At 38.8% G+C, this 25,337-nt stretch overlaps 2 protein-coding genes across 2 annotated transcripts in view; one reads left to right on the top strand and one right to left on the bottom strand.

Annotated features, from left to right (window-relative positions):
- The window catches only part of LOC139980377 (uncharacterized), a 36,181-nt gene that overhangs the window by 9,212 nt on the left and 1,632 nt on the right, over positions 1-25,337 (bottom strand). The window contains exons 2-4 of the mRNA XM_071992018.1: positions 22,595-23,115; positions 20,903-21,058; positions 20,007-20,114 (exon numbers count right to left, since the gene is read on the bottom strand). Of these exons, the coding sequence (XP_071848119.1) occupies positions 20,007-20,114; positions 20,903-21,058; positions 22,595-23,115 (785 nt within the window). The remainder of the gene's footprint in view (positions 1-20,006; positions 20,115-20,902; positions 21,059-22,594; positions 23,116-25,337) is intronic.
- On the top strand, positions 641-4,268 carry LOC139980051 (uncharacterized). Its single transcript, XM_071991418.1, has 2 exons — positions 641-1,240; positions 2,284-4,268. Exons 1-2 carry the CDS (start codon positions 919-921, stop codon positions 4,266-4,268), a joined length of 2,307 nt encoding a protein of 768 aa, XP_071847519.1. The 5' UTR covers positions 641-918.

Raw genomic sequence — 25,337 nt, 5'->3', positions numbered from 1 at the left:
CTCGATAATCTTGCGTTTATGATGTCGCAGAGTACTTGCAAGTATCCAAAAGTATTAACCAAAGAATGCTGTCTCATTGGAGCTTGATTTTTTTTATCAAATCGCCCACAAACGACATTTGGTGTTTCTTGATTCACTTCACACATATTTATTGTTCCCCTTTTAAAACTACCTGGATAGGTATATCCACGCATATCATATAGACGACATGGACAAAAGTTATCACTGACTTGTTCTTTATAATGATATCCGTACAAACTACTGCTGCACTATAGCTATCAGTAACACAAACAGAACCATTACACAACAAATTTAACGAAATGACTCATGGAACAATATTCCATGTACAACAGTAACGTACTTGGGTTAATTCGGATATAGTTTAAATCTTATACAATTTACCTTATGTAGCGATACAAACTTACCGGTATTTTCTTGTGTCGATGCCATCCTTGATATTGGCCTCTCGTCACATTCAAAAGAAGAAAACTATAGAGTGTTCACTAAAACTAACAAAAATAAACTAAAAGTGTTCAAACCACAAATCGTACAATAAACCACTATGCATACGTCCAACGTATCGCACCGTATCACACTGACTGCTTCTTTCCTGATACTTGTTCACCAAAAACTAATAGGCCATGGGCCATGACCAATTTAGATGCACTTTTGTTCACATGGTCAGTGAGGAAAGTTAATTTCTTTGAAATAGTTAGTATAAATATGTACTGAATCAAGATTGACTTGTTCTTTTTGGTTCTACTGGCACAAACAGTCAGAATTTAAGAAAAACTAAGAAAAAGAACTCTTAAAAGAGCTTATCTAATTGGTCAGTATTTCCAGGTCAAACCTTAATTGACCAATCACAGCTGTTGATCTGTGGTCTGGTTACACTGTTGTTATAGACACTGCACAAACATGGCTGCTCCCACTCTCAAATGTTGTATGCATGTTTGTTCACACACAAAAACGAATATTTCATCCTTTTCTGACACCTCTTTTGCCAAATTTAAGGATTGTGTTTTAAGGTGGAGTGTGTTACCAGGTATTTATGGTGCATTAGCTAGAGATTTATCTTCAAAATACTGCATAAAGAGCTCAAAATCTTTAGCTGATTTCCAAGATCATGAGCATGGTGAGTCGTGCATTGGATATCATCGTGAGTGCTACCAGAGATTCACAGATGTGAATAAACTCAGGAAGACTGAAGAAAGGCTTGCTAAAAATCCGCCCAAAGATGGTAAGCAAACATTTAAATAATATTATGAGTATGAACCCAATTTCCAACTGAAATTAGAAATGTCAATCTGACATTTTGTAGAATGTGGTTGTGCTTTTATGAAAGTTTATATACATTCGTTCTTGACGGTTTGTTATTGTATCGTAGCCTCGTCCTGCTGTCATTTTGTTGTGCAAAATGCATCAACCTGATGTTATCGTGAATTTATTTGGGTTAGGGTTAGATGTACAAACAACGGGTCTACATTTACAATCAAAATCTCTATTTATATTAGTGTGTGTTAAGTTAAATGTGGCATGTGTTCAACAAATAGAAGTACCTGTCATGGGGAGGGGGGGGGGGAGTTTTACTTTTAGACTTTCTTCAGTAGTTGCTCCATGATTTTATAAAATGAGACGAGGGCCCCAAACCCACGCCCAATTTTCCATTTGTGCTTAGTTGATTTTTGAGATGGGTGTACTGGAGATCAATATTTCATTATTGCTCCGTGATTTTTATAATATAAGACGAGTGCCCCAAACCCACGCCCAATTTTTTATTTTTACAAATACTTGTTAATTTTTTTATATGGGCGGAGGGTGAAATTTTGAATTGCTCAATGATTTGATAAAATGAGACGAGCGCCCCAAACCCACGCCCAATTTTTCATTTGTAAAAATACTTAGTTGATTTTTTTAAAAGGGTTGAGGTCGATATTTTATTATTGATCAATGATTTGACAAAATGAGACAAGGGCCCCAAACCCACGCCCAATTTTTCATTTGTACAAATACTTGGTTGATTTTTTTATATGGGTGGAGGTCGATATTTCATTATTGCTCAATGACTTGATAAAATAAGACAAGGGCCCCAAATCCATGCCCAACTTTTCATTTGTAAAAAAAAGTTATTAATTATAATAAGTTTAGATAAACTGGGCAAGGTTTGTCAATTCAAGTTGTAAAAAGGTGTGGGTTAATGAATTCAGAGCAATTTTTCTTAAAACTTGTTTTTTAAAGTTGTATTTATTTAATTTGTATCTTTCTCTTGTTTGAATGTTATAGATGATTCCACTGATGATGACAACGACGATGTTGAACCTGTCTGTAAGAAGCGAACACTACGATCAAACGTAGCTGGACCATCTTCTTCAGGCAGACCACACATACTTCCAGTGTCGTGCATCATTTGTCACGCTGATCACTGGATAAGGGACAAGGTGACCTGTAAGAGACGGAGAGAGCCCCTGACTCGTTGCGAGACAATAGATGCTGGGAAACTCAGAGAGGCTGCTGAGCTGACATGCAACGAATCCCTTATTCTGGAAATGCGTGGCAGAGACCTTGTTGCTTCCGAGGCAAGATACCATCAGAGTTGTTTTCGCAACGCAACCCGATTTCTCACTCGGAAGTTGCCCAAAGAAACAACAGATTTTCTATATGCAGAGTCTTATGCGAAGTTTTGCCACAATGTCATTGATGAAGAGATTTTAAAACAACAGGGTGCGATAAGGATGACGAAACTCACAGCCCAGTTCATCAAAACGGTTAAAGAAGTTCAAGGCATTGATGCCTCAAGTTACAGATCCTACAACTTAAAAAAGCGTCTCCAAGGCTCCTATCCACAACTTCAGTTTTTGCGACCAACGCGACGCTATGAAAGTGAAGTTGTCATTTCCAGAACTGTAGAAGCTCAGAATCTAGCATTAAACCTGGTTAATCTACAAGATGAGGCGAAGTCAAGTAACGAGATAGACACTTCAAGTTGTAGTGAATCTGATTTGCAGCATGAACAAAAAGGTTCGTGTAGAAGTAAAGGCATTTCATTGAGTGACATGTACTTTACAGCTAGACAGCTTAGAATTGCTGTCCAAGAGGTACATGTGGACACAGCATGGCCACAAACAGGGCAAGATTTGACATTAGCCATAGCTCGTAACCTTGTTCCTGTGCAACTGTACAATTTTCTAGCATGGCTTATTGGAGCTTCAGAAGAACCATCCGAAAGTGAGCGAGTTGCAGTTTCTGAACAGCATGACAGAAGAATTTTGTCCATGGCACAAGATATCATTTATAATTCATCAGGAGGCAAGAAGTCAATGCCAAAACACGCCGCTCTTGCCATGACTGTCCGACATCTTACTGGCTCTGCTAAGTTAATTGGCCTACTGAATGGTTTTGGCCATGCTTCATCACACTCTGTCATTTTAGAACATGACACCGCTCTTGCTCAAAAACAGCTTGATATGGGCCCTATCAATCTTCCACCATTCATAAAGCAGAGGGAGTTTACGACACTAATTTGGGACAACAATGATTTTGGGGAAGAAACGCTCTCCGGCAGTGGCACAACCCATAACACCAACGGCATTGTTGTCCAAACCCAACAAGCAGACCACTCTCCTGAAGATGCCTTCTGCTGCCCGCCAGTTGCGACCAAGAGCCGTTCCCTTGAACCTCCACCAACAGAACTAGCCTCCTACTATGGAGGAGCCAAAAAAGGGCCCAGTGTATTTGGGGCAGCTATCCCCATACATGAGACAACTGATGGGCAGGTGAATGCTATGACATTAGATACATCATACGTTCTTTCAAGAGCTATCCAGAGAGAGTCCAACCAACACAGGCCCCCAAGTTGGACAAGGTTTAATACGCTTATAGCTGACAACATACCAGCCAAGTCCATAATTGGATATTTGCCAGTCATCGATGCCTCACCTACAGAAATGGATACTATAGAAACCATTTTATGTAGATCGCTAGAAATAGCCAATGCCCTACACCTACAGACAATTGTCACAGTCTTTGATCAGGCTATCTACGCCAAAGCACAGCAAATCAGGTGGAAAAGTGGTCCGTACAGCAGCCGTATTATAGTTAGACTAGGGGCCTTTCATACTGCAATGACCTTCTTAGCTTGTCTAGGGAAACGGTTTGGGGATGCTGGGCTGGAAGAAGTTGCTATTGCATCAGAAGTGGTTGCACAAGGGTCCATTAATGGGGTCCTGAATGGACATCACTACAACCGATCAGTGAGATCCACAAGCTAATGTTTGAGGCTCTACACCGACTCCGTTTCCAGAGATACATTGCAACATTACCAACAGACGAGGCACTTGAAGTCCATAACATACTTGCGAGCCTAAGTGATTCTTTCCCAACTAACTTTCCTGACCGTCTTTCTGATGAAAAGCTTCAAAGTCTGCTTCAGTCATACCAAGAATTTGTTTCCAAGGCTGCAACCAATCCTATGTTTGCATTTTGGAGCAGCTACATAGACATGGTACAAGTTCTCCTTCTCTTCATCCGAGCATCCAGAGAAAGTAACTGGAATTTACATCTGTCATCTATCAGGTCGATGATGCCATGGTTCATGGCTTACGATAGAGTCAACTATGCAAGGTATGCACCAGTTTATTGGTTAGAGATGAAGGAGCTTAGTACAAAACACCCATCCGTAGAAGAGGAATTTCAGAGGGGGCACTTCAGTGTTCAGAGACAGACGAGCCATGGATTTGCAGGTATACCATGTGATCAGACCATTGAACAAACTGCAAACAGGGATTCCAAAACCAAAGGAGGACTTACGGGCATCACAGTCAACAAAGGTGCTGTACATCGCTGGATTTCATCCGATCACATGCGAGCAGAGATTTCAAGAGAATGTGAAGAGATGGCTGGCAAAGGTGAAGTTTCACGACAGCGAAAGGATTTAGATCCCACCAGAAATGAAAGGGATGAAAGAGACATCATGGCTATAATGTCTTCAATAGAGTCCATGGTTGACCCCTTTGACCAAGAGAGTAACCAGCTAGTGAATCTAACATCAGGTGTTGTGGCCTCTAAAGAAGTGGCTGATGATCTAGCTAGTGCTAAATCAAAAGGAGAAGTAGCGGTACAATCTTTCATCACTGACCGGCTACAAGGAGAGGAAACAGGGTTCTTTGCACCAATCAAACGACTCAACTTGAAAACATTTGCATCAATGAGAAGAAAACGGACAACAAAAGTGAAAGGAAAAGTGATTGAATTAAAATCTAACCGAAACCTCTTTGCAAGATTGCTACTCTGTGGTACTTCAAGAAATATTAGCCTTGAGTCTATGTTGCAATACTGTCTGGGGCCATTACCTCTGTCATTGTCAACACACGATGGAACTTTAGTCAAACACCCAAAGGCTAAACTCATGCATCACTTGGAATCATGTACACAAGATCCATATTTGTGTAGTATTCCTCAAGACTGCACCTGGATTGTGGATGCCATGGCCATGTTGCAACAACTTAAGGTCAGCACATTACCAGCAACCTTTGGCGAATTGGCTGACGACATTCTTTCTCAGCTGGTGAAGCTAGCAGATGCAACTAGTCATAAGCACATCCACTTTGTCACAGATCAGTACCCAGTCGTAAGTATCAAAAATGCAGAACGTGAAAGGCGAGCTGGGACTAGCGGGGTGCAAACTCTCAAAATATATGGAAGACAGATGAAAGTTCCACGACAATGGAAGAAATTCTTGAGCCATGGTCCAAATAAGGAGGATTTGGTGAAATTTCTGTTCACCGCATGGGGCCAGGCATCATCAGCATCAATCTTAGGAGAGGTGACCATCTACTTAGCTCATGGAGAGGAATGCCACTCATTTTCTGTGCGCAGTGGTCAAATACTGGTCCAGCCAATTGTACAGCTCTACTGCAACCATGAGGAAGCTGATACTCGCTTGTTGCTTCACAGTAAGTTTGCCTCAACCGACACAGCTAATGTTATCATAAAAAGCCCTGACACTGAAGTTTTTGTCATTGGTGTGACACTATGCAAGGAAATAACATCAGATGGAAATGTCTTATTCCATACTGGCCAGAAGGTAAAGAGGATAGTCAACTTGACAGCTATCCGTGAATCACTTGGAACTGAGAAAACAAGCGCACTTATAGGTTTACATGTATTCACAGGAAGGGAAAGGTAAACATGTGGAAGAAAATGGAGGAACAGGCAGCATACAGTTCATTTGCAGACTTAGGAGAATCATTCACTCTGTCACCAAATGTAGCTCTATCTCTGGAGAAGTTTACATGTTCAGTGTACAACCAGAACGGCACATCATCCGTAAATGAGGCCCGGTACAGGCATTTTAAAATGCATGAGAACAAGTCAGAGTCAGCAATGCCACCAAATCAAGACTCTTTAAAGAAACACATCTTGAGATCAAACTATCAGGCGGCAGTTTGGAAGAGGAGTTTGATTTCTAATCCAGACACACCCAGTCGGCCATGGATGGCAAATGGATGGTGATCATCTCATCATTGACTGGATGGATCTTTCCCCAGCACCAGATGAAGTCCTTGAGCTGACACATTGTAGCTGTAGAAAGTCTAAATGTGAGACATCAGCATGTTCCTGTCTAAAGAACAAATTGCCTTGCTCTGAACTTTGCAAGTGCACAGATTGTCACAATGAAAAGCAGGCAAATGAAGATGATGAAAACAACGAGGATGACGAAGATGAAGATGAAGGATGAGAAAACAAATGATATGTACTAGATAACTTTTTGATCAAGTGAGTGCGGTGTATGACTCAAAATGTAACACAAAGTCTAATTCCTGTTCACAAGAACCAAAATGAAAAGAAACATTCCAAATGTTATTTGGGTAGTGAGATTTACTTATGCCATTGAATTGTTATTGCACAACTCTTGTTATTGCACAAAGTTATATTAAAACATTTGTAACATTAAATTTGTTAGCTATCTTAGGCGGAATTTAAAGCCACATCACTGCGTGCGTACATGTAACATCTTCATGTTTGTATGTATTCAGTCACTTGGTATAATGTGAAGATCAAAAAATGCACACGTTTGGATAAAACCAAGTACATTCCAGCATCCACGTGTACTTATTAAACTGAGATGTGATTGGTAATTTTGTGATTTTTGTTCATTTTTCTACCCAAACAAGAGTAAGACAAGTCAATTATTAGTTTTGCCTAGTGATATTCTGTGCACAAGAAATACTGTTTAGACATACTTTGTTTGTTAAGAAATCTCCAGTTTGATTATAATTAATACGAAATAGTGTGCTTATTTATTCACCAATAATGACCCCCTCCTCAATCATGTTATAATGTATACATGCTGGCCTACCCCTTGCTCTCATTTCTTATTACTGGATCGTTTATTGCCTAGAAATAGTGTATTTCAACAATTTAACAATGAACAAACTGGCCTATCCCCACCACAAAAAACACCAAGTACAGTTGAAAAATATTATTCCAATAGCCATATGCCTATACAAACTTTAAGAACTGTTGTGCCATACATAATCTTTACAATTATAAAGGTTTCCACATCAAAATGTGAATTTTTGGGGGGTAAACTGCTTCTATCTGGAGACAGACTAAGTATTTTTGATCAAGTGAGGGCGCTGTTTTTCTTATGTTTTTCTTTATGTTGAAAAATTTGACATTTTATCTGTGAATTACATATTAATGTGCCACTTTTGAGCAAAAGAACAAATTGATTCTTTATTATGGACATATTATCTATAACTCAGACTATATTTCATGTAATACCACTCCGGACGTAACAAGAATCATTTTCTGGAAGGATTTCAGAGCCACGGCCCATGGCCTATAACCGTGAAGCTGGAATCAGTGTAGGCCTAAGGTGACCTCACTTGTTTATCATGCAAACTGCACGCAATAGGATACCTATTATTATTGAGCTGAAATAAAATGGGGGTTTTGACTATTATAAGTTTGTGTGTGTTTGTTTACCGAAGCTTAAAATTGTAGGCGCGCTTGGCATTGAGTAACTCTAATTCGGGTAACCATGTGTTATGCCGTCACTCGTATTCCTGTTTTACAATTTCGAGACTGTTTAATTGAATTCGCTAAAGCAATCAAACAGCAACCTAGAATAATACGAAATGGTCAGCCAATAATATAATATTTCTATATCATAATATTCAAACTTTAATTTTGTGGTTAGTCGTAATTTGGCTTCATTCTGAATAAGCTATACTTAATATTTACGTCGTATTAAAAATCAGCTGAAGTGAACATAGCTATATATAATGATGAAGTTTACAGTTATAAGTTCTTTCATGTTCTTTATTCAACCTAGAAAAATTGTGAATCTCACGAATTTATAGAGATGTGTTGTTGTTTATTTACAAACCTTTGGCCAAGTTTTACATGTAGCTGTTGTTTTCACTCAGTTTGTGAAACTGTTTTCATTTGAATAAACAATATATTTTTCTTTTATATTGTCAGGATATAAAGCCTCGTTAGACCACGTACCCTGGGGACACCAAACTATTCTGGTACTACGGGACTAGCGTTGTAGATGACACTCAAGCTCAAGCGTACTTGAGTCTTCCTCGTCCGCCAAAAAGCCAAACTTCCTCGTCCGCATTACTAAAATTAGCAACCGTACTGCCGGGTGTAATCATATCTTAGTTTCATATCAATTCCGGGAATTTCGTGAAGTCCATCTCTCGATTAACTTAACCGGATGTGTAAAAATTGTGGCAGGTCGTAGCGACGGGCGGGGTGAGGAGGAGGGGGTGAATGTACGTGAAATGACTTGCATGTAATAGCGAATGCTGAAAAAAATCCCAAACTTGTGCTCAGTAAAGTTATGATGCAAATGATAGCACCATTTCCGTTTATATACTTACCATACTCAAACGAAAATATCTCATAGAGGGGACCCTTCCCAGGACGAACATCATCCAACACCCCCACCCCTCGCGGGCTACGCACCTGACTGTATAGTGCTTGGTATGTATATGTACTAGTCATGTCAGGACTCGGGACTTGAATTGACTTTTCTCACCGGTTATCAGTAAAATTGGAAACGATTGTCATGCGGAGTTACCATGCAATACGAGTCGAATCCAAGCTTTCAAGAATCGAGTCCGTGGCATACCCCATGTTTGTTGGCCATGATTCTTGTAGCTAAGTTTGTCAAACTGACCTTGAGAGTAAAGTACCGTGAATACTTTACAAGGTCATCAATAGTCAGTGGCGTAACCAGACCTTTCATCTGGTGGCTGAGGGAGGGGGCAAAGAGTTCGAGTGAGGGGGGGGGGGGTTTCGCGCGAGGGAAGTTTGGTAAATTTAGTTACTTTTTCTATATGCCCCATTCCAAACACTTGAAACCATTGTAACGGTAGTGTTATGAATATTTCTTTACCCCAGAATGAACAGTTTATTCCTGAATTCCATACGCTAAATTCTTGAATGGATAGTCCAACTAATAATATGAACTTGATATGTTGTAGCGAGAGTCAAGGGCGTAGCCAGGACTTCATCTTGAGGGGGAGGGGGGGTGGGTATAATATTTACCTGTCAACGCGAGCGCGCTTTGTGCTATCTGCGTGGGGTACAATGTGAAAAACTTTAGATACTTCAGAGTTTTCATGTTTTAGCTATTCGGTCCAGATTTTAGCCATGTAATATTACTGAAATACTGCATATGGCTAGCCTAACCGTGATTCGTTGGGTAGAAATAATTCAAATAGGTAATAACTCACTCAAAAAGAGAAGCTAATTCAAGGGTGGCCTAGTCAAATTCGTGGCACTGAGACAGTAGCCAGTAATACGAAACAACAACTAGTGGTGTTACGGTGTGATACCAGTTTGACGTTTACAGCCGACACAGCAGGGTTTCCAGTTTTTCGGTAACACAGCCGATCATATTAAGAGAATTTATCGAACAAATCGAGTGAATAAAGGCAAAAAAGGGTATTTTCTTCGATTTCTGCACGTGTATAGGTGGCCTACAATGTGGCTTCAGTGCTTACAATTTGGTAGTTTGCATTCCTTTTCGATAGGGTGACTCTATGTAGGCTGATAGCCTTTCAAAAGTGTATGGGCAAAACGCTTAAACATACAGCTATCCTATCAAGTATATTTCTGCTTTGACCTGACATAAGAAAAGAAGGCCTTTGGGTTTTCCTTAATATTTAAGGCAATGCTATTTTCGAAATTCCATTTCGCATCAGAGACTAAGCGTTTTGCCTTCAGCAGATGAATTTTAAGCTTGGAAAACGAGATTCAGAATTAGTCCTCCTAAACAACTTCCACATTCTACATATTTGCCTAATTGCACATCTAACTTTCTTATTCATCCAGGAAGGCATACTGCATTTACGACAAATATTCTTCCACGGAACATGAATTTCAATAATGACCGAATCAGCTAAACAACTCCAAGTCTGAGAAGCACTCAATTCTCTAAACAAATTAATCAAATCTGTACCCTTTCGTAAAGTTTCAATTGCCTCTGTATCTGATCTCGAAAATCAGGGACTTTTTCCTTGCTAACAGAATTTACGACCTCTCAAACAATATTAAAGGCTAGTTTATCATGATCGCTAGTCCCTAGTTTTCCTTAACCCGTCAAATCAACAACATTACTTGGATCAGAACTCAAAACAAGATCCAGGATGTTACCCCCCCCCTAGTAGGGAAAGTAACATGCTGATGTAAAAAGCAATCTTGAAAAACATCTAGGAAGTTATTCCCCTTCCTACTACTGGAACCATCTATCCAATTAATGTCAGGAAAATGAAAGTCGCCTTTTATAACAACATCACCTTTAGCAGCCTCTCTAATTATATATCAAACAGCAAGACATCATTATCTTCGCTGCTGTTAAGAGAACGGTAAACAACGCCAATAGTTAGAACATCACCGGACCTCTTAGAGTGGACAACTCGCACAAGACAGAATTTACAAAGAACCTTGCAACTGAGATTTCTCAACACTTACAATATCACCCTAACATACAGTATAACTCCCCCATATATACTATTATGAGTATCCCTTCTGTCCTGACGATACACAACACAGGCGCGTAGCCAAGGGGGCGAAGGGGGCAGCCGCCCCCCCCCCCCCTTGAGCATATTTAATAAAAAATTGTTTTAATGTTTTTATGATATCGCTAGTATTTTCAAAAGAGAAAATGCTAAGATGCAACTTACAAGGCCTGGGAAGTGCCATTTCCAGCGATCTGGAGGCCTCGCCCCAATCATGGTGGCGCTACGTTTAGATAGTTTGCAATGCCGAATCTACAATTTCGCCCCTCCCTTGGCAAATTCCTGGCTACGCGCCTGACACAACATACCCCCGGTAGGAAACTTCAGCACTATCAAGGTCCCCTCTTTACCAAGATTATGTGATACCAAACACATCACGTTTCAGATCCTCAAGAAGAATAGTAAATTCAGCAAAATTTAACGAATACTTCTAGCATTGGTAAAGACAATCTTCAGCCTATCCTGAAACTATGTACCTTAGCATGCCTCCTGATAATGTTAGAACTATGACTATCACTTTCCTTGCTTTGAAAATGCCTATAAGCACCTCCACTGAAATATAATCCTTATCCAAATTTATGCCTGCCCATCGCCCCCCCCCCCCAATTTAACATTTGTTTAAACATAGCTGTTCAACAGAGTAATTCACCATCCTACCAAACATCAAGGCCCCAGTATTAGCTAAGTGCAACCCATCCTTGGCAAACAAATCCCTTCTACCCTGGAAACATGACCACATGTCACAACTGTGAAGCCGAAGTCAGAACACAGACTATGAAAGAAACTATTCCAATTTACCATCTTATGTGACTGAACCTTGTTGTCAAATCTTGGCAATAGACAGATGACAACTTTAGCACGAGTTGATGCTAGGCGACACAACCATTCGTGATACCTTGACCGAGTTTGTCGAGTGACTCCTTCTGCATATTATTGGTGCCTACACAACCACCTCCTCATCTGACACGATTTTGTTTACCCCTTCACTGACATCCTAGAATTTGGCACCTGGCAAATATACCCTGACCCTTTTTGATTTATCCGCCCTGAAGAACTCTCGGTCCACATACCGCTTCAGTGAATCTTCACACAAGACCATTCTTCCTTTTGACTTCTCCCGTCCCACTGACTGTTGTTTTCAAACACACTTCCATCGTCAATCACATCACAATCACCACGTAATTCGTCCACTACTAACCACACACATTTCCCTCCTGGGAGAATTCATTCCCATCACAAACATCACGCACTCCTCCACAGGTAACACCTCGAATCCATTGCAATTTGGAACATCTTCACAAAACTCCCTTCCTACAACTGCACTAGTTACAGTCCTACTACTATACCTGACTTCAGTCCATTCACAATTACAGCTATTCAATAGCTCCTCTAATTCCTTAAATTTCACACACTTATCGATAACAAACACAATATCTTGACTTGACGCTGAATTAAAATCACATTCCAAGCCAGAAACCTCAAACTCGATCCACATATTATACTCATTACAGCAAACTAAACGATCGGGCACATCTATATATAACGAATACACTAAGGCACAGAAAACGCGCGAATGTAACAGAAGCCAAGCTATCTTCGTTGGTATTTTTGCAAATGTTTTACAATTCTGCGACATCTTTTACTTTGTTCATCACTTACTTCTGGTGGAACAAAGTTTAAATTTCATACTTCACAGAAACATAATTTTCCAATGTGCAATTACGTAGCACAATTTGTTCATAAAAAGTATTGATGTTGCAGCTCTGTACTATGGAGATTTGAAAGGCAGTCATAATGGCGAGTGAATTTTGCGTTTTGGCTAGTAAACTTTTAGTCACGGTCGCAAAATAACGAGTACATTTAAAACAATTGTCAGGCCTGAAAACCTTTAAAACATGATTTCTCGTGGTAGATCTTATACTTTTCATATATAGGCTACATGGTATATGGATTTTGTAACATATTGTACTCATTCTACAGTATTTTAAGTCAAGTCCACAATGCTCACCTTGGTGTTGAAAAATGTAAACGAAGAGCAAGGGACATTATGTTTTGGCCTCAAATGAGTGCTGAAATTGAAGATTTAACTCCAAAGTGTTCCATCTGTAACACACACAGAAGGCAGAATCAAAAGGAACCTCTAACATCTCATGAGATTCCTCAAAGACCTTGGCAGAAGCTGGGTGCTGATCTCTTTGAGTGGAATAGAAATAACTATTTGATTTTAATTGATTATTTCTCTGGGTACTTTGAAATTTCACATTTACCTAGTAACAAGAGTGAAACTGTTAAAGTACATTGTAAATCACAATTTGCACGCCATGGTATTCCAGATGTTCTAATCACAGATAATGGACCCCAATTCAAAAGTTGGCAATTTGACAGTTTTTCGAATCTTTATAAATTTCATCATATTAAGTCTGGTCTATACCATCCTCAGTCTAACGGCATGGTAGAGAAAGGGGTGCAGATTGCAAAGGCTTTGCTAATGAAGGCAAAGAAGAGTGGACAAGATCCATACCTAGCTTTATTGGACTACAGGAATACACCAAGAGATAATATTCTCGGATCACCTGTACAACGACTGTTTGGACGAAGGACAAATACCCTACTTCCAGTGACTGAACATTTACTCAAGCCGAAAATACTGAAGCCAGAGACAGTACACAAAAGACTGGTAGAGAAGAGACAAACACAAAAAACATATTACGACCGACAGACAAAGAAATTACCAGAATTGCAACCAGAAGATAATATTCGCCTACAGACTGACAAAGGTTGGAAACCAGCCACTATTGTATCTAAGGCTGATCAGCCCAGATCATACTATGTAGAGACAGCTGAAGGTGTGCAGTATAGACGCAACCGCAAACATTTACTTAAAACTGCTGAAACATTTAGTTATGACAGACATGACGACAATGACATAGTTAATTCTGACAATGAACAAACCTCTTCAGAGAACCAAACCACGAACACTGATTTTCGAAGAAGTATTAGAGCAAAGACAAAACCACGTTGGCACAGTGACTAAGAAATGTGACCAAAGGAATTTAATTTGGTAGTGAAGCGGTAGTTATTTGGTAACCTAGAACCAGTAGTCGAATCTTTGCTAGAGATTGAGTTTATATTTATGCAGTGTTAGGTCATTATCATTCAAGTATATTTCTGGATAAGTAAATTGTTTCTCATCCACATCCTTAAATTTATTTTAACTGAAAAAAGGGAGATGTAACATATTGTACTCATTCTACAGTATTGTATTTTACACCACCCTTTAGCAACCACAATATGTCCTGTTGTAACCACCAACCTACCCTAAAAAGCATGGGGCTGTGGTCACTCTTTGGAATGTTTGTATATGACGCATGTTAGTAGAAGTAGTTAAGAGTGTGTATAATGAGACACTCTGAATACAGAAGTCAAATCTATAACAACTCCTCTTTCAGTCATCTCTTGTATAATTATCATCACGAATATTACAGATTTGCCATACTGTGTACAAGAATCCTGTTGCTTGTCAAATGTCATTTGAGGTCACCAGAGGTCAAACTCTGAAAAGCCTTTTACATGAAATCTAACGATGGGAATCGTTGCATGATAATTCTCATATTTGGTGTGTGGATGCATCACATTGAATACAATAATCATATTGTTTTTGGTGGAGGTGTGTATTGCCACGTACAATAGACTGACCTGGGTTTACCATGCCTTAGTGTAATTGTATATCAACATAGTGGTTCGGGACATTAATTAATATTGTAACAGCTGTTTCTGGTTGACAAGCAGAAGTCTAGTGCAATGAAGCCATCGAAACCTCAATGCGTTTTCATTCTGGTTTCAGTAATACTTTTAATTGGCCCAATCTAATTTAGAATTTGGATAAACTTAAAAATTAGAATACATGGTATAGCTATGGGATTTTGACAATTGGGTTCATTTTTTCGTCTTTTCAATTGTTTTGTCGTCTTTTTTTTCTGTACTATTCTTTCATCAGTACATTTTAAGCTATCCCATTGTCTATGATTTACTCTAACTATGGTTTAAATAAATGTGTATATGAATGTCAGTTTCATCGAATTAGGCTTCATTCATTCAGCCACTACAAAAGTGTTTGTCCAGGGCCATAGTCCATTGGTTTTATTACATTAATCGACTGAAATCTGTAAAGTCGTTGGAAACAATATTTCGGTTAGGCATATTCTAACGAATGATCATTCTGTGTGAATTCACCTGTGCCATCTTGAAATTACGTAATATATCATGCTGCAGCTTCCAATAACAACTTATATCGGATTAGTTTCGGATGATAAAACAATGGTATAAGGTTATAAACATACACAAAATACAAGCAGGGAGTTGTTATCTCCCTGATACAAGATACAAGTAGCATGGTAGCTGGTTATCTCGTAGGGTAGAGTTTGTGGCGAAGGGGGGGGGGGCGAATGGCGAAGACAGAAAGCAAAATGAAAAGGATAATATTTAACTTGAGACGCAATTGGCTGGTATAGATTGAGAATACCCGTCAATTACGAATTAACGTCAACCGCGAACTGGTTAAACCAGGGAGTTAACTCCCTGGTTTAACAACTCCCTGCTCCAATTATAGCACGCTATAGCTAGGAAAGTTTTGTGATTACGTAATCGACCTGCCACGTTCGTAAATCAACCTCATGCTCTACAATTTGCCTGTATAGCTTCTTAACACCATTAGGCTCTTTGTGTAAACACTGTGTGGAAGTATGTCCTATGTCTATAATGTAGTTATAATCACACAGCGTTCACACAAAGAACCTCATGCAAGAAAAATATGTGGCAAGCGTTGCAGACCAATGAGTGAAAAGAGGTGATGTTACGACATACGACCAAGGCAGGTCGATAACGTAATCTCAAGAAACTCTGCCATGATAACGTGCTATAGTCGGGGTCTATACAGATCTAAGACCTATAAATGCACTGGTAAATTTCGTCCATTTCTTTGGATCACCAATGTCATTTTCGGAGCAAGTGGGGGTGCAAGACATTTGATTGGGTATCCCTTTGTACCCTCCCCCGCTGGTTACGCCACTGTCAACAGTATAGCCAGTGGCGTAGGAAGGTACTTTTGAGTGGGGGGCTGAAGACTGATGGCCGGTCTGGGGGAGGGGTCTAAGGGGAGGGGGTGTCCCCCTTCCCTTTTGCTTTTTATTTGCATTTCTAGGTGGCCTCAGATGCAATTTGGTGCAATATAGCACACTTCAACCCACCCACTCCTTTTTGTATATAATTTTGCATTTTCACCTGGCCTTATATGCAAGTTGGTGCTCCAAATGAGATTTTTTTTCGCATTTGGAAATGAAAAAGGGGTTTTCTGACTTGCGAAGCAGGGGGGGGGCGGAATGATACTTCCGCCCCTCTTTATTTTTTACAGCTCCGCCCCCCCCCCGGTTCCTACGCCCTTGAGTATAGCTAACATGTCAGTGTTGAATAAGCGAGTAAGGATCCATCCAAAAACTCTGACACACCCGGCCTTACACCCGTCCAAACCCATTCCTTTCCCTTCCAAACCTTTTCCGCATCTTCCTCGGTCTTTCCATACCCTCTTTCCCACCTAGCCCAATCTCAACAGCATCAAAGTACTTATATCCACAGTAACACCCCAACTACTAACTGGATACGAAATTTTCTAAAATTAGCTTACTTCGATGCGGCAAAATGGTCACTTGGTTTCAAGTCCTTTGGGACCGTTCCGATGATATCTGTGCCCTGGTACGTACGTAAACTAGTGTAGATCAGTCACGTAGACACACAATGTAAAAGTCGATAGCTGTTAGTGTTACTCGTGACTGTAATTTCCCAGTTTCGGCCTGGCGATACGAGTTTTGCCTATTCGTGGTAATTGTGCTGTAGGTTGGGTTTTATATAATGGTTTTTTAATCAGTCATATTGTTAGATATCGGCCTTACTTAGGAGTGGATTAGTTTATTCATTACCAGGCCGTAATTCGTAACTTCATTGTGCCATGATGATAAGCTAACTTAGGCCAGCCTACGACTAGCGTAGGCCTTAATTTAGTCAAGATCTACCTTAGTCCTATGCCAGTATACGGCTAGTGTAGGCCATAATTTAGTCAGATAAGCCATTGTTGTTTACATCATGATAGCATGTCCGTAAACCTAAATGTTCACATATTGAGCCATATCTTATTCCTAAAACATCTTGTAAACTTGAAACAATGAAATGGTTACAGAGATTGTGAGAACACAGTAATGTCAGTAAAAGATACAGTTAAAGGGTGTGAAGACTGGCGCAAAAAGAAACACCTAATGCCGGTAATCTGACCTAGTTTCGAATGAGTTATAACAGAAGTGTTAGACACCACCATCTATCCCAGAAAATACACACACACAGCTTGCTACCATCAGCACATAGACACTAGTGTATAGTCAGTACATACAGCTGCAGTCAATACCCACAGCACAGTGTACAAACCAGAGTCGTATATTTGGCTCTGGTACAAACAATACAGCGACCGACATCTCAGGTCCAGCTAAAGATAACAAGGTATCATGTTTCATTACTGTCTGCATTTTGTAGCAACACAAACAAAACGTCACTTGCAAGCAATGGAAAGTTAACTTTTTCCAGATGGCCGCACGCTGTTTGGGCGAGTCTTCAATGCCTTTAAAGTTAAACTGAGAATGTATGACAAGAGTTTGCGTGCTAAATTCATTGCACCTCATCTTCAGTGCTTGGTAGGCTATAATGTAGGTTAACATGAAATGTCTGAAACATTATCCATAAAGCTTTCAGAAATTATACAAATATAATATTCATACCCAATATCAAGGGGGTATAATTTAAAGGTACCGTATCTAAATTGTTTCCTAATTGTTTTGAAAAATCTTTGGAATTTCCCTTTCCTAGTTTTCTTAAACTTCAATGATGCAGTTTTTGCCTCTATAGTAGGCTTACAAAATTATACAAAGTTGGTGATATGTTGTATACTTCATAGTAACAGTAGGTAGCAAATATATTTTTTAAGTAGCCTACTTAACAATGAATAAGTACAGTATGCCTAAAGCAATGATTTAGGTACAAAAATGGCTTTTTAGAAATCATTACTTTTGTACTGTAATTTGTAAGTTTGTGGAGTCAATTTTTAGAAATGATAATTTATATTTCATGAATGTACTGAACCACTGCTTGTATCCTTGCATGTATTTTGAAGGTACAGGTAAGTCTTGCTTATGGAAGGTTTCTTGGCACTACTCAAACCTGCTGTCTTAAACATTCAAGTATTGAAGGAATATTTTGAAAAAAGTACATGTCATGGGAAAAATGTCTCTTGGTTCCAATGTCTTTTATTAAGCTTCAGATTTACTCAAAGTTGATGCAACATTATGTTTCTTTGGATTCAAGATTCAAGAACATTGATTCAAGAACATAATCTCTTGTTTGCAAATTTGCTAAGTACAACAAAACAGGGATAGTGGTATTGTACAGTATGATCTTGTAAGTTGTATTAATATCTTCTCAGCTCTGGTTGCTGATGGTGCAAAAACAAACTTTCAGTCAAACAGTAAATTTTTATATTTAAAGGAAACTGTTACCAGTAAACCTTGGAATGATCAATCCAGTTTGATTTTAATAAACTCAGTTCATGCCGGTGAATCTAGTTAAATTTTATGCTTGCAGCTCAATTTTGAATATATTATGCTTGTGCTGTTTCAGTATTGTATGTTGGTGTTTCTGTCTTTCTTTCTTTGTGCAAATAGGGGAATTGTTACCATGGCTAAAGTGAAATCTCTTGAAGACATCAATAATTTAGGCTACAAAGAGTTTGGTGACTATCTGGCAAATGTTGTTGCTAAGACTCCCATGATACCATTAGCAGCCTGGTCTGATAGACCATTCTGTAGAGTAAGGGATTTACACGCAACTCTCTGTAAGTTTCTGGATCATCTTCCTTTTCAGGGTGAGTCTCCATTTAGCATACTACTACTTATTGTCAAGGACACAACTGAGAACGAGAAAAAATAAAAGAGTTTGATCAAGTACGGTGTTCTTAGATCTATGACACCTGCACAGGAACAGTAATGGATACCAGGCATGGGAGGGGAGGGAGTGGGGGAATGGGGTTGAAGGATGTAAGTCTCTTGAGGTTGAAGGATGTAAGACGTGTAAATCTCTCGGATTGTACACAGGTACTTTAGTCTAGTACTAATATGCACAAAAGTCCTTGAAGGTAATCTGTTTGGCAGCATACCAGTTTGTGAAATGACCATAGATTGAATATTCCTTTGTAAACCCATGCTTCAAAATCAGCTATGCTTAGATTTTTTGTTAGAAAGTTGAGGAATACTGTTGCTAAGTGTAGTCTCACATTCTATTTAATACTCTTTATATACCTTTAAGTTCCTAGCTCTATTATATGTATTCAGAAAGAAGGCCGTTTGTGGAACTGTTAAGTGTCTTTTTTTACAGCTCTGCTTCAGACTATAGGTTAATCAAGTTGTATTGTTAGTTTGTTACCTTAAAGTAATCTTGTTTCTGTATATATGTACTGTACAGTTTATCCTCAGTCTCTGTTATACTCTTGTAGAGAGAACAATTTGTTTGAAGCAACAGGCTTTAAATAACTCAGCTTTCTGATGCGTATTCTCTAGCTATCTCTGACAAATAGATATCAACATGAATAATATTATATGTTACATACTTAACGACAACTGCAGCATACAAAACTGTACAATTTGTTGATAATGTTGAGGCTGTTGGCGAACAACCACAGGCTGAGTTTAATACCTGACCACCATTTACATAAGAGTAAAATATTCCTTTTAATTGCTAAGTTAATGTATAGATATCTATTTCAACGTTTATTGCCCGCTATATGGTTCCTTCCTCGAGTTGAAACCAGCGGGTTACTTCAGCGCAGCCTCTGCACCACAGCCTCTTAGCCTCCTATTATTGAAATTATTGAAATATTGAAATCAATAATAAGGCAACATATATGATCCATACTGTAACTGTCAAAACCATAGAAGTGATAGCGAATTTTTTCCTTGTGTCTTCCGCCGCGGATCTGTTTAAAGCCTGAAGGAGAGATTTAGGAGAAACGTTATGAGTAACTGAAAATATAGCATTTCGACTGGCTGCGAAACGTTACAATTTTCAGATTATTTATCAGATTAAAATATAAACTTATATATGTGATAGGGATGCGTAGTAATAAATTATGAACCACATGCAACTAAGAATAATTTGATTCCTTTTGAGAGATATAATGATGAAGCATTCCTTCCCATTAGGCTATAGGTTGTAGACTTGAACAAGGCTAAGTATGATATCTCATCGCTAATAGTTGAACACATGAAGAAGTCTCTACTTTTATTATTATAGAAAGAACAGACTCGCAACCAGGCTCCGAGCAGTTTCTTACCATATTAGGAAACCTAAAACATTCAAGCATTCAAATTATGACTTGAGTGGCTAAGAATACACATGGTTACCCGAAGAAGGAGAGGTATACAAGGATTCCTGTAATTCTATGGGAAACAGCGAATTTGTGAAGTCGTATGATCAATCTATCATTCATGTGCCGACTTTTCCAAGTTCAGATTCTTGGACCACGTGAAGTCTTTATATATCGTGTGTACAAGGTATGTGGCTTTACACGCGCACAACACATATACACACATAGCCTCTAGAGACGTCCAGCTTGATTGCCTGTCAAAGGCAGTAAACTGAACTTTAGAATATCAGCGATGCTACAAACCAATTGAGATTTGCAAAATGACATCTTGGGGCAAAACACCTTGAACGACAATCATGTCATATTGTCTGTGTGAGCCATTTACATAGATTAACACATTATAACTCACCAGTGAACCAAGCACTATTGCTGGTACGGTACAAAGGCATCCAAGAACACACACTGTTGCAATCGCTGACAGCACTATGGAGGTTATAGCCATTCCTTGTATTGAGTTACTTTGACCTGCATCCGATGTATTTATTACCGTGACAGGTTGGAATGGCTGAGAATATAAAGCAAGAACAAAATTATCAGCATATATATCTAACACTACATCACTCGTGTGCACAAATGTTACAAACGGGTTATTATATTAACCATATACCATACTATATGTTCACTTTAATGGCATTGTATCCCATATTATTACAGTTGACGCGTTGGTCATCACGGTATCTTAAATTTTCCATCATTAGCATGTAGAATATTTCGACCAGCCTCTAAGTTTTCGTCGCTTGTTATCAAGTAACCTTTACTAACCGGTAAAAACAAGTCCTAAGTTGCCTCAGTTGAAGGTTGGCAACACATGTAATTCCATTCGTACAAGCCACAAAATAGAAAAACCCAAAATCTTATTTAATAGCATATATCCAAAAATGTTCTCTTGTTGCTTTTTGACACTTTCCCGGAACAGGAGAACAGATTGACGGATTGGTATCAAATTTATCTGGAATCCGCCACTTCGTATTTAATAAATTACGAGAATGGTGTCTGTACACGTTATGTAAGGGTAACCTTCAGAATACCAAATGGAAATTTTACGATCTTTCAGGTGTGTACCATGATATTATTTATTAATGTTCTTCTTCTTCTTCTCCTTGGGGACTAAGGCAGATTTTTGAGTTGATTTTGATATTAACATTTCCGATAGTAGATATTGAACATATCATGAAGAAAATATATTGCAGATAAACCTTACTGGAGAATTTTTTTTTAAAGGAAATAAAGTAAAAAGACAAATATTAATTTGCTTTTAACAATAATTTTGACAAATTGCCTGGGTGACGACATGGTGAGATCCAAAGATAACTGTTCATTTCTCCATCACTTATCGTTTCAAGTGCTGAACAAATGTAGGAGATTGTTCTTTCTTTGATCAACATGGCTCTGAGAGAACAGGCAAAGCCTGACAATATCTGAAAATGCTGCAGCTTAAGGGAGAACCAGAGATCTGTCCCTGGACCCCGACAAAGTCGATTACGAATAAATATACATCTCCAGTCGACAACCAACCCGAACTACCCTCCTATACGCCTCGCAGTAGACAGTAATTAATGTTAGACAAAAACCGGTTTCGATGGCCCAACTTACTCTACCTGTCACTTTATTTGATCTCAAAAGAGCTAGCCGATCCCCAAATCGATTTACACCATTTGAAAAACGATGAAGTATGGACGCCCCTAGATGAACATATCAATGTGTACAATGTGATATTCCATTGATTATGAATGCATACTATGGGGAGGGCGATGACGAGTTGAAACAACCATTCATAAAACCGAGTATATGAATGTCATGAACCAGCCGTTCATTGAAAATAATAAAGACTATCTCGCAATATTATCTTTGATATATTTCCCTTATCCTCCTCGTTTCAGAATTATGGTGATTATATAAGTGGGATTCTATTTCACGCATACATATTTCTTATACAATAGAAATGAAACCAATTCCCAAGCCATGTAACGTCAACACCTCTCAACATGGATAACATTATGTTACATTCTTAATAACAACTGCAACACACAAAACTGCATACCATTTGTTGAAACTGTTGAGGCTGCTGGATAACTACCCCCTGACCTTGTTGTGACATATTGTACGGCATTGCGTGAATCGGTTGCGGCTGAATAGTCTGTATCTCTTGTGGCTGGTAGGGAGGAGGAGGTAAAGATCCTTTTTGGTCGTATTGTTGATATGGCGGAGGAGCGGGATATGTGACAGGGTTTTGCTGGGGTTGATTCTCGGCTGTTTGTTGTTGGTGTGGAGGCATCTGGGGTTGAAGGTACGGCTGCTGATGTTGTGGTTGTCGTGGAAGCTGCTGTGGCTGGGACGTAGTCTGGTAATTCGGGTTAACCGGTGGTTGCGATCCTTGAAGTTGTTGATTCGCAATGTTAGGTGTTAACATCACATTTCCTGCAGGTGGTGCAGATGCCACAGTCGTGTTTGATGGCGGTGTCCCAGGTGGAATTACCCTCATATATTCTGCATCTCCAGTGACTTCTATGTACTCCGGGATCTGGTCCCGATTTTCAACAATATCGTAGTAAACATTTGACTCTGCAAAATCAGTTATAATACATAAAACATATAAGTGGTGTACTTTATGATTAATGTAGCGTTAAAATATTAAAACTGATAACAAAAAAACTCAGTTTACCACCAAACTTGACAATTCGATTAAACAGCACAGTTGTTGTGATGATTCCGAATGGAAACTAAAACCAATGATTGCCAAAGAACAGAATATGATATGATGCGATTCTAGAGTTCCAAAAATCTCACGATCTTCGAGTAATCTCAATTTTAATAGATATTTGGCACCACAGTTTGCTTAGAAATTGTAATTTTCATTCAAGGTTGATGTATGCCTCTTTTGGTCTGTGAACTAAATATAGCTCTACTTTTAAAGTAAATTAACACATCATAGATATGAAGATAAATTACAACCATGGATAAACTGATCACAGTTGGAATACTTCTAGGATGAATTTCAAACTGTATTTGATAACAGACGGTCCCATCCAATTCCAACTTGACAAATTTTAGCAATATCAAACTACGTCGGAGTCAACTTTGCCCTATAGCTCAAGCCGATAAAGTAAACCATTACTAGTTTAAATACAATTGCATTTGCATATCTTAGTTAGCATTATAATACATTACTCGGCAACTCTGTACGGGATTGGACACAGTTTTCTACATCGTCACCACCCTCCCCTTCGCCCTCTCTCACCACATTTTAGCTTCAGGATATTACCTTTTTGGTATATTTTGTCAATATCGCTTCCAGCCATTATATCTCTGTTAAATTGATATTACTCATGTTCTAGGAACATGGCGGCCATATTGTATCAGATCACGGGAAATCGAAAACTATATGTTTTCGGCATTTTCATAATCATAATAATATAAGAATTTGTAAAGCGCTTTTATCCAGTTAAAAAAACTGCTCAGAAGCGCTGCAGGAGCAAAGTACCCAAAATGGATACAACAGTTATCAAACAAATGGAAACGTATTGATGAATAAGAGCGTCTTGAGTTCTTTCTGGAATGTTGACACATGCTGGATTGTTTTCAGATGTAAGGGGAGACTGTTCTAGAGCTGTGGAGCTGATCTAGCAAAGCAACTTTCCCCATCGGTGGAAGTGCGAACAGTAGGAACAGATGCAATTTTCATTCACTAACGATCACTTTGAGTCGACATCTGATAGTTTCTAATATATTATACTAGTTTAAATCGATTCATGCAATCTGAAAATGGTCGATGTCAGTTTAAACTTATTGACTTATAACATTGATTTAAATTGGTATATGACGATTTCAATTGCAATGGTATATGTTGATTTACATATCGATTGATTGATGTCGATTGAAAGTGTACGTGGCCTTTTAAACCACTGCTTGAAGTTTTTTAAGGGACAACCACTGCACACACATTTTAGGAAATACTCCAAGCCATCAGAGTACGACATCAGATTTTTTTTCCTTTTTGTTTGGCGGGTGTTAGACTGTTCAAACTTGGCCCTCCTTGGTCAAAGAAATTAAGGTTTTTTCTTAAACAAGCATTGGTACAGATTTCATTTTGGTCCTTGTGTCAAGCTACATCGGTTCCTTTACGTAAGCTCCATGGGTGTCAATAGTTACTTGCTGTTTCGTTTAGATACAAAAGTTCTTATGATAGCATAGCGATCTCTTGTGCCATTAACATAGTACACCTCGGAACAACATATATTATATGTGTTTTCGTTGGTGAGAGACGTTATCTGCATCACAATCGCAGCTATTTGCTTGAAACTTTCTGTATATGAATGTGTTTACCCACTAAGCAATAAAGTTCGAGGAGTTCACAATATAAGACAATGTTATGAAATAAAAACATATCATACGTTAGTGTCGTCAAAACGTCAATAATTGTAGATTGTGTAGTGTTTGTTGTGTGGTGACTCAATGGATTCTGGACTATGCATTACAAATATGTGAACTTTTATAGTTGTTGAAAGTAGTGAACAAGGATCATCGTGTTCAAATATTTACTTTAGTTTGTATATTATGTACCGGAGATTACACTATTAAGTTACAACAGAACACAGAGTCAAAGTTTCCGCTGTATATGTGTTATGGTTTAAATAGTCTATGGTAAGTTTCGCTTTGCCGATCATCACGTATCTTTCAATATAAGTGTTCTTTAGATGGTGTGAGGAAAACTATACATGACATATGTGTCCCGATTCACTCCAACTCACCTTCTCTTCCCCATATCGTCTTTCAGACCAACTATA

Source organism: Apostichopus japonicus, chromosome 14 (genome assembly GCF_037975245.1).
Source record: "Apostichopus japonicus isolate 1M-3 chromosome 14, ASM3797524v1, whole genome shotgun sequence".
NCBI lineage: Eukaryota > Metazoa > Echinodermata > Holothuroidea > Aspidochirotida > Stichopodidae > Apostichopus > Apostichopus japonicus.
Note: the sequence above shows the minus strand (reverse complement) of the source record. Positions and strands in the feature narration are given on the sequence as shown.